At 35.7% G+C, this 10,791-nt stretch overlaps 1 protein-coding gene across 1 annotated transcript; it reads left to right on the top strand.

The window, feature by feature from the left end:
• The first annotated feature begins 1,578 nt into the window (after positions 1–1,578).
• stra6l (STRA6-like) lies at positions 1,579–10,652 on the top strand. The gene is made up of 18 exons (XM_012918139.5): positions 1,579–2,247; positions 2,669–2,741; positions 3,495–3,595; positions 4,161–4,291; positions 4,376–4,496; positions 5,221–5,266; positions 5,428–5,553; positions 6,216–6,289; positions 6,922–7,030; positions 7,159–7,312; positions 7,596–7,671; positions 7,807–7,888; positions 7,999–8,047; positions 8,304–8,421; positions 8,522–8,641; positions 9,045–9,208; positions 9,617–9,760; positions 9,877–10,652. The coding sequence occupies exons 1-18, from the start codon at positions 2,222–2,224 to the stop codon at positions 10,095–10,097; spliced, it is 1,935 nt and encodes a 644-aa protein (XP_012773593.1). The 5' UTR covers positions 1,579–2,221; the 3' UTR covers positions 10,098–10,652.
• Positions 10,653–10,791: the final 139 nt, after the last annotated feature.

A 10,791-nucleotide genomic window follows, 5' to 3' on the forward strand; every position in this document is an offset into this window, starting at 1 on the left:
GTTAGATCGGGGTTAGTTAGTTTGGGGAGCAGCTGCAGTTGTAGAAGCACACTGACATAATGAAGTTTTATTGTTTTACAACACTGAGTTGAAGGGTTTATGCTTCAACACTGATCACCAAAAACAACAGTCAAATGTCACAGACAAAATATCTCTGTAAAGTATAGTTAAGTTGACTTCATTATAAATAGGAAATACAGAATACTTGGTTACATATGCATACGCATTTTGCAATATGGGGCTGTTATGTCAGGTGTGTCAGTTTTACTTTAGTTATTAAATTCTATGCACTCATACACTTAGTGAACATTTTACATATTAACAATACAGCAGTAGTAGTTTCTCATTCTAGTGCACAGTTTGAATCAGTGTAGTTACTTCTTTGAAGGCCAAATTTTTTTTTTTGGCCTTTCTTTATTTCTTGACTATTATATGAACTATTTTTAATATATATATATTTTTAAAGTTTTCTTTGGGTTTTTTTAAGGTGCAGAAGAGAGGTCTGGACTCATGAGAAAGGTGACATATTTTTAAATAGAAACTTTATATTTGAGTACTTTCGGGGATTGGATTTGTTTTAACTGAAGCTACAGCTTTGTTGCTGAAATGTTGTTAGTATTATTGTATCTATTATAGAATATAAATGACAAATGTTTACCTTTCTGCCAGCCTACTTGTCCTGACACGGCAGAGATTGTGGCGTGTCCTTTGAACCTCTCTCCTGTATGTGGCAGCGATGGAAACACTTATGCAAATGAGTGTCAGCTGTGTGCCCAGAGACAGTGAGTACACACAGCTGCTCTACACTCCCAGTATTCACACATTACTTCAACATCACCCAAGCCTGCATTAAGGAGGATATAATACTTGCACATCCATCTGTTTGTAAAAAATAAATTAAAAAATAAATTAGACAAATAATTGCTTCATGATTCAAATAATGAAGCTTTCCAGGTCATTCTTGATTCATTTTTACGAGTAATAAGCATGTAGATGTTAGTGATTTTTTAGGAAAGTAATAGTTATATCATGGGAAATGATAAAGTTCTACATTTGAACAGGTAATTTAGCAGCAATGCTCTTATTCAATATTGCCAAAAATACTGACAAAACTATAGAAGATAGGATTAAGATAAGATAAAATCCTTACATAGGGAATATTGTGAGTCTGAGTAAAATAAAGTCAATGCTGCGGTAATGTGAGGGTTTTTTTAAATTATCAGATAATGATTAAAATAAAACATTATCTTATATAGGCTTGAATCTTCCTCAAATGACAGACAGATTTAGCTACAGGAAAGTAATGCTATTTTAGGATGATGTATTTCTTTTAAAAAAAGATCTCTGTCTCTGTTTCTCCCTCTTTCTGTTTGTTCATGACCCGGTAACTCCTGACACATTTTATCTCTGTTCACAGATGAAATGTGACCTGTAGTTAACATGACCTCATTTTCACTCTTTATCATATGTTAAACTAAAAGTCATTTGACAGAAATCATCCCAGTCATGTCGTTATTATTTTCTTATCAGATCAACGAAGGTGGACATTTTGATTGTCAAAGAGCAGAGCTGCTGACCTCCACACCTGGTGAAGTCACTGTCAAGGGCCCAATCAGAATCAAGTGAAATGATTCCAACTGTTTTAAATACTTACCGCAATCAATAAATATCATTCAACGGTGTGCTTGGGGTATTTTCTTTTGTTATCCACCAAATTCACATTTCACCAAAGCAGACAATAATAAGGAGAGTGAAACAGACGAAAGATTGAACAAATGTTTCAGTGAAGACAATGCTGAATAGAAGAAAGAAAGAAGAGATTTGTTATTTAGAGACAGGAATCAGTGTAACATTCCTTTGTAAAGTGAAGACACAAGGTGAATGAACACTTGGTTATCTAACTGGGTGAGCTAACTGTTTACACTCCTTTCACTGAGTAACACAGTGGTCGATAGTGTATGTGTGTGGCAGAAAGAGTGACAGAAAGAGGAAGGACTGGACAGACAAAGAGCGAGACCAAACGAAAAAAGAAAAAACACAGAGGACAGTAAAACAGCAGAGTTATAAAAGTGTTGAGTCCTGAGGCCAAAGGTCAACTTCATATTAGTCACATGACTAAAACCAGGAAAAGGAGAAGTGGGATCACTCCACAGCCTGCTTTATCTTTACAGCACAGCAGAAACAAAGTTTTCTGGACAGTAATGAACCAACTTATCGAAAGATGATTAGAAACTTGCTGGAACATGAGTGAGTACAAACTTTAAACACTAAATGTTAAATGTGTTACATTACAGATCTTTACTTTGTTGTAATCAGCTGTATATTGTTGTCGCCGTTCGAGTTTACAAACTGATTCTAGGAGTTTGAAACAAAGACACAGGGACAGAACTTGAACTGACTTTATCAGTGCACTATGAACCCTTTTTATTAAATGCTCTTTTATCTCTATCTGATTTAGTAAGTAAAGCTTTGGTAAGGTTTTGTAAGGCTTATTCCACTCAGATCAGCACTTTAGTTTAAATAGGCTCTGTCCTGTTGGTGTCTTTTTAGTCTATCAAATTAATTTGTACTCAGCAGAACAAAAGGGAACAAACTAGGTGTTCCTTAATTTGTCATGTGTTACAGTGCATTATGTTACATTGTGTTCATAGTATCATTGTGTCTCCAGGGTCTCCCCGGATGAGGATTGTCACCAAAGAGTGTCTGTGGAGCTAATCTTGCATCTTTCACTCATACCAGCAGTAAGCTATTCATTCATTAAAACTGGATCTTAGACATGGTCAACTACAACACTGCCTATAATAAGACCATATTAATAATGCAGAGTTTCAGAAACTCCCTTAATAATTGAAATTTGTTTTGTATTTGAACAACTCAAGTATGTAGTGTCCCAACTTAATTTCAGCCAGGCCTATTTTATTCAAAAGATGTCTATTATCCATGGTGGGGTGTTTTTTTTATTATTAACTTTTTTTGTAGAGAATTGAAAAATATTTGTAATGCAAGTAATGTGTTAAATTACGTTATCAAAAAAAAAATTATATTTACTATACCACCCAACAGTGGCCAGAAATACAAGCCAGAAACTGTCACCTAACTCAAGAAATGAATAAGTGTTGTGTGTGCTCACAACAGAAAACTTAGCACTCTAACTTTGAATGGTAACTTTAGTCACTTTTACTGAAGACAACATTGAAAAAAAATAAAAGAAAGTCTGGGGTGACTCTAAACTTTTGCATAGTATTGTGTAACCAAGGATTACGAGTAGCACTAGCGCAGTGCTACTGGGAATGCAGGGTAACAGCATAGCAACATACAAAAAAACTGCTGCCACAATAAGTGAGCAGCACTGACTGGTGCAGCAATATATAAGGATCAAATAAAGCCTTTATAAGAGACCCATACGCTCACCCTATTTCCTTGTTCACACAGTTGATGCGAACATGACATTATTATTTATTATAGTATTTATGATGTGATATCTTTTCATCCAGGTGTTGATTGCAGGGGTGCTGTCATTCCTTCAGAAACGAGCCCAGAGGCTGGCCATTGACGACAGACTGCCATTCCTAGATCGACGTTTTGCTATAGTTGTGTAAGTCAACAGGAGTAGTAACAACAGATGGGTCCTCAAGTCAGTGTCTTATCTTTTATTATACAATAGAACGAGACGTAAATATCAGTCATAAGTTTGTAGTTTTAAACTAATGTATTGGTGTAAAAATTAATTAAGTATGCAATCATCTAGGTAAGGAATTCTCAGAAAGTTGATTTTGTTCTTCGTTTTCAGTGGGAGAAAGTTTTCGTCACTCTTCCTCTCATGACTGAAACCAGCACCACTGATGAACAATGGGAACAATTACTCATCAGCCCGTTGTTTGTCAGTAGTGCTAGTTTCAGTCATTATGCAAAACCACTGTTTATAACGTTGGGGAAACCTGCATTCAGCTGAGACCGAAGAAGTCACTTGGATGGGTGACGAAACCGTTGTCCTACTGAAAACGCTACGTCCAGATGACCAGAATCAACTTTTTGGGATATCCCCTACTAAGTTTCACTGACATCCTTTAAGAATCATTTACTTGTGTCTGTATGACTACAGCATCACTATGGCTTTTTCTGTACTTATGGTTGTTTTTCTATTAATCATTGTGCCTCAGCCCTTTGGATACTGTAGGCAGCCTCAGTAATCGTTGGTCTTATGGCTTTGCCTTTGGGGCCGTATCAAGCAGCGTCTTGCTCCTGTTCTCTGAAAACTACGTCCCGTTCACTGTTCCATCCTGGGCCAGAGGTACATTGTTATCCTCTTACTTTTTTACTGTAGAGTTTCCAAGAATTGTGTTGACAGATACACTGTTCTGACTGTTATCCTCAGCTTTTCTGTACCTGATTGGAGCTTTAGAAGTGGGCTTGGTTTATTTCCCTTTCTTTGCCTGTCTGTCCACACCATTCAGAATGACAGGGGCAGTGCTGGGAATACTCTACTCTCTATTTTGGTAAATATTCAGACATAGTCTATGTATGCATGTTTTACAACATCATTTAAAGCTTCTCATAAACTAAAACAAAAATAAACTAATGGTTAATTTAAAAAAGGAACTAAAAACACAAAATATAATAAAAAAAAGTTGGAGATTAAATAGATAGATTAACTGGTTGATGTGTGGGTGATTTAATTTTATTAACAACCGTATTGCACATTTGTGTTTTTATGTACCGTACTGACCCACACATACAGTTCTTACACACACACTGGACTTTCTGGACTTTGGTTTTGCACAACACTGGTCACTATATTCTTCATTTCCGGTTAATACTTGTACAGCTGCTGTTATTGTGTATATATTTATTTATATTTAGATTTCTTCATACATTCTTATATAGTTCTATATTGTGTATTGTGTATTTTGTTGTACAGTTATTTTATTTTCAACTTTAATTTATATATTTATCTTTATCTTATTCTTCCCAGTTAAATTTACCCTTCATTCTAATTTGTGTTGTACAGTTATTTCATTTTTAACCTTAATTTATATTCTATTCCTTCCTAGTTAAATTTACCCTTTTTAATTTTTCATATTTATTTCCTATCTTATTCATAGCCTTTTCCTTTTTTTGTTTTCTTTAGGTCACGAGCAGTTGTCCAAGCATTTCACTACATATCGTACTGTGTATGACTGTGTACGTGACAAATAAAATTTGAATTTGAATTTGTTGTAGGATAGGAATTACAGCCTGGGAAACAGTCACTTGTCCCAGTGGTAAGGTAGGAAACCCAGCAATGTACCGTCCATCAAGCTTTCACAATATTCGACCCATGTTAATTAAAGGCATTCAAACTCTGCTGAACATTTAGCTATGAAGTTGCCTAGTGCATTAAGCTTTGAAGAACACATTTATGATTGTCTGTGTTTATGGTTTTTAAAGATACTGGGTAAATACCAAAAGGTGATTTCCCAGTGGCCCCGTATGCTCTCCCTCATCTTCCTCTTCGGGCGATTTATTTACATCCTGGTCAAAGCTATTCGAATACGCCTGCACATGGAACAAGAGGTCAGAAATACCAATACATGGATTGTGATGATTCCTACTAAATACGTGTACAACATAACGTCATTACTGCCATCAAGAATATTATGTTGTTGGTAGCGAATGTGTGTGCATGTGCCCCATTCTGCCTGTAAACACAATAGCTCACATATTTTTTAAATTCTGATAAAACTTTGTAAGGGTGTAGAGTGGGGATGTGTTAACATTACATTAAAATTTGACTTACATTCACCAAGGTCTTCAAGTTGAACTTAATGATTTATTGGTTAAAAATGGACAAAAAGTCTCATTACCTCATCACACAAACTATTATTCTTACCAGTGTAGTTTGTATTTTCAACACACATACACATTTTACTAAAAATAATTACAATAAAAATTATGTCAGGTATTCTCTATTGAAATGGGCTTCAGCAGAGCAAACAACAATAGCCTGCAGTACAAACTTCCATACATTTTAAAAAAAGAACAAAGAAAACAAAATTCATACATTAAAAATACAAAGATAATAAAATGAATACTACCCAGATAGTAGCTGCCTTGGTTGAAGTCAATGTCAGTTGCTATCTTAATAAAGTTTTTTTTTCATAATAGATTAGAAAGTTACAATTTTTTATGAATATAGTGAATTTTGTCCGAGTATGAATGTCTGAATCTGTTGCCAGGACTCTGCAGAGCTAACTGAGCGACACCAGGTTCAGCATGTTAAGAGACTGCTGCAAAAGACACCCGGACATAGGTAAATACACCCACTCGTGTACACGAATGAAATTGGTTTAAGGCTGCTGGCAACCAGCGCCATCTTACCCTTCCTCCCGTACAGACATTACACAGACATCACATGGGGAAGACAGGTCAGAGAGGTAGAACAATGGAGGAGAAAAAGGAACTCCACCCATACTGATACTGAGCCGCTAAAGTGAGATCAGTTTGAGAACAAAATAGAGAACAGAATAGACATCCCCACCTCATTGCATAGACAGCATGCATCTGTTATCATGGTTCCGAATAGGTAGATGTTGTTCAATCTCCTCCATCAAGAGTGTCACCAGTATTTGTATTTTTACAAATCTTCAGGGTATCCTAGTTTCATTCTAATATAAAATGTGACTCAACATTGGATGTTAAGTTTTAATGACTGCATTTTATAGAAACCGAGTTTCAGACTGATTTAAAGTCCAGTCTGCTGTGTTCAAGCCATTTCAAAAGGTTTTAGTATCAAAAATGTGAGAGTTAACAATCCAGCTAATTGAAAATCACACGTGTCACAGTTCTGTAGAGAATTTTCAGTGCTGTTAAAAAAATGCTGCAGCTGCTATTGAACCTAAGAACAGGACAAATTGAAACTTTTCATCCATGTTTGTGTTGCAGTATGCCACTTACCTGGTTCCAAAGGAGGGTTTATGAGTGGGACCCCCACTTCAAGTATCCCAGCAGAATCATTGGCACTGTTGTAATATCCCTAATAGGCCTATATACGGTACGGAAAAATATATTTTATGATTTTCTTGAATTGTCTAATTGATTCCCTTTGTTTGGTGTTATTTAAATGATTTATACTTCTTCTGCGGGGACTCCTATATTCATTTATCTTTTCCATTCCTTTAGATGACACTAGCAGACTACAGTGTCAGTAGTTCTACTTTTGACAAAATTGAAACTTGGAAAAATACACTGAAAGATGTGGTTACTGCATGTAACGAGACAGAATCCCTGGGATACATGGTACCACAGCTGGAAGAATTTATCGTTGTGGCCAGGAGTAAGTAGTCCCTTCAGACTTTTAAAGGGGGAGCATTTATGAACCCTGTGATTAATATCACATATTATGTGTAAAGTGGATATCAGACACATTTTATTTCCTGCTGTTTTGAGAGTTAATATTGCCAGTAGGAATTACCAAATAAACCTCTATTAGAAAATTGAATAATATTTTTGTTAAATATTAGGAACACAATGGTCATCGCCATTTATAAGAATACAAAGTAATATACAGTAATATAAAGTTATGTATGTTTGAATTTATGTTTGTTTGTTTATTTAAGAATCCTGGCTAGCCACCACCATCTTTGCCAGTCTTAACTCTGTTGCCTACACCTTCCATGTTTTGGCATGTTACAGGTAAGAAATTTAAGAAACGGGTATAATGACTGTTAGCTATATTTAGTTTACAGCAAGACTACCATTTCTACTACCAGCAAGCAGACAAACAGATCTGAATTTGTCTGTAATTTAATGAGCTTACTGTTGCTTTAGGAAACACTTAAGGAGGCTCTGGAAAGGACAGAAAGTATTTCTTCCTGAGAAGTTTCATAAGCCTAGATCTGCTACGAGTGTGGTAAGCAAAACACTTGGATGCAAACACGCATACTGTAGAGTTGAAGTGATTTTAAATTATTGCATTCTTAACAAAGTACACAAAAATGTTTGTGCCATGAATTTTACCAGGCTTCCATTGCAAGATACTCGGGCTGGCAAATCGCTTTCACACTGTGGGGTAAGCTTTTCTTACCGTAAACTTTCAAAACAAGGACAACTGGCCTGATCTAAATAGGACATCCTGTATTAGGACTTGAGAACCAAATCTTAAGAATCATTTTCATACAGTAGCTTTCATCAAAATGCAAATCTATGTAGATGTAATCTATGCCAATAGATGAAATTAATCACAGAAAAGCTGTCTGACTTATTATACAGGCAGCTATTATAAGGAAAATATTTTTACAGTTGTTAATTATTTCTGCTTTTTTTAGGCTACCTGATTGTCCATTTTGTCCACTTCCTGTTTGCTTTGCTGATTGCTTACGTGGTGGTTCTTCCTATACTGAATGGGAAAGTGCTTAGCATGCTCTCCACACTGGGAACTATATTGTAAGGCTGTTTTTCTTTCTATAAGTGTGTTGCTATGATTACATATATAAATTAATGTGCACTCTGGCTGACCTTTAATGTTTTTCTGTGTCTCTTTTAGTCTGACCATCTGCATTGTAATTAGCCTGGTGATTCTTCAAATAATTTTGGTTCAGATCTTCTTCCTTCAGAACAAAATAGATGCCACAGACAAAGAGAAACCTCTAGCCCTCAACAACAGGTAGGTGTATCTCATATAAAGTGTGTTCTTGAGTCACACCAACACTCAGATCTTTCATTTGCCAGCAATTCATCGTGGTAGAAAAATGGCAAAAGGCATTTTAAAAATCCCAAAATCTCTCGTAAATCTCACATACTCAGTAAGTGGCTCATTAGATAGCAGATACAAAATATTTAAAGTAGTATGAAAGCATTATTGGCACTTTTTCAAGGAGATTTGCATATTCACAAGCAACCAGATGACCACCAGAGTCATAAAGAATTATAGTTAATATTTAATAGTTAATAGATATATATTGATTTCCAATGCTAACATCACTTAACAATTTTTTTCAAATATTAATAAGACAAAAGAATTTAACTCAAAGCACATTAACTTGAAATCACAATTTCCCCCTTTTTAGGAAGGCATTTCACTGCTTCAACTACTTCTTCTTTTTCTACAACGTGGTTATGGGGATGACCACCTGCATACTGAGGCTTCTTTTAAGCATTGTGGTGGGAACATGGTTGGTGTCTCGCATAGACCGAACTATTATGCAGCGGGGGTATGAGAACATGGATGCTGGTAAGCTTAGATTCAACTAAAAACATATAGTTAAGAAAAAAAGATCACAGCCAAACCTAAACTCTTTGGTATTTTAATATACTGCAGTAATAATGAAAAATAATTTTATCATTCATATTATTTGATGTCCAGAAGACCACATTCAGATGCATCCACGAGATGGCAGCATTTCAATGAGAATTACAAGTTACTTTGTCTCAAGGCAAATATTGGTATCAGTCAAATATTGATTAAAGCTAGTAAAAAAAAAAACAACAAAAAAAGATGTTATTTCACAAATAACATGTAAAAGACATGTAAAATGACAGCTTTGTGCTCATTTGTTCTTATGTTACTGCAATACCCTGTCTGATGGTGTGTGAATTTGTATCTCTGAATATTGATAATTGTATTTCCCCTTTTATCCAGGCTACACTACATGGATTGGGATGATCTTTGCTGACCATTATCACAACAACCCAGTCATGGTATCTTTCTGTCAGATGCTGGTGTCAAGTACGCTGCAGAGACACAATTCATCTGCTTACTCCACATTCGACAATAATGTGTCAGGTCAGTGGTGTGTCTGTGTGTCTCTTCCATTTATAGACACCTTTATACTGCTTTGACCTTTCTGTCATCTGATCTTTCTCAAACTTCTGTTTTATTATCACTTTCTGTTTGTTCAGAACCCCCTGTGAACAGTCGGGCCAGGAGGCGTTGGGCTTTGCTTTACACATTACTAAGGAACCCTCCCCTGATCATGCTAAGAAAGCACCACCTCTCGTCATCATCTCCCCCAGCAGACACAGTGCTGCAGGCTTGGATTTTGGCATCTCAAACACAGAGGCAACAGGCGTTGTCAGAGCTGCCACCAGAGATCAAATTGCCACCAGAAGAAGACTGTTAATAACACATTTGATTCCGGTTCTTTAAAAAAATATAAGCTGGAATCCAATGAATGACGAAGACCTTTAATGGAAACTTGTTATAAAGCAGAAGGAAGTTTTTCAGCACTGCCATAATCTCACTACCTGTTATGTCACCAGCTGAGAGTGCCATAAATAAGTTTAGAACAACTTCACTAATTTGCTAGTTAGTGAATGTACTTCTTTTTAATGGAGTTCTGTGGCCTAGGGTCTGTGGGTTTTATGCGTGTATTGTTTTTTACAAATACATAGTTTTTACTCAGACTTGGCATAAGAATTCAAACATGAGTTCATGCCATCTCTTTCCCTGACTCAGAATGAAAGCATCTGCTGTGAAGGCAAATTAAAAAAATATATAAATGTATAAATGCAGGGATAAACAAACCTTTGTATATTGTCACAACCTCTATAACATCTCGAGTTGGAGCTGGCCATACAGTTACTTGACCTACACCACACAGCTATTGTGCTTGTTATTTTTATTTTGTCTTGGCAGCATAAAATCTAACTGCTAATAAACACTACTTTTCCTTAAATGTCTGGTTGTGTTTAATAGTGAGCATTCATACAATTTTTTATAGTAGTACATATATAGAAAGGCCAGTGTAGGTTGTAGGTTGCTGAAAATAAAATCAAAATACAAATTAATAAAATGATACCAGAAATCCTAGAGTT

Source organism: Maylandia zebra, linkage group LG6, assembly GCF_041146795.1.
Source record: "Maylandia zebra isolate NMK-2024a linkage group LG6, Mzebra_GT3a, whole genome shotgun sequence".
NCBI lineage: Eukaryota > Metazoa > Chordata > Actinopteri > Cichliformes > Cichlidae > Maylandia > Maylandia zebra.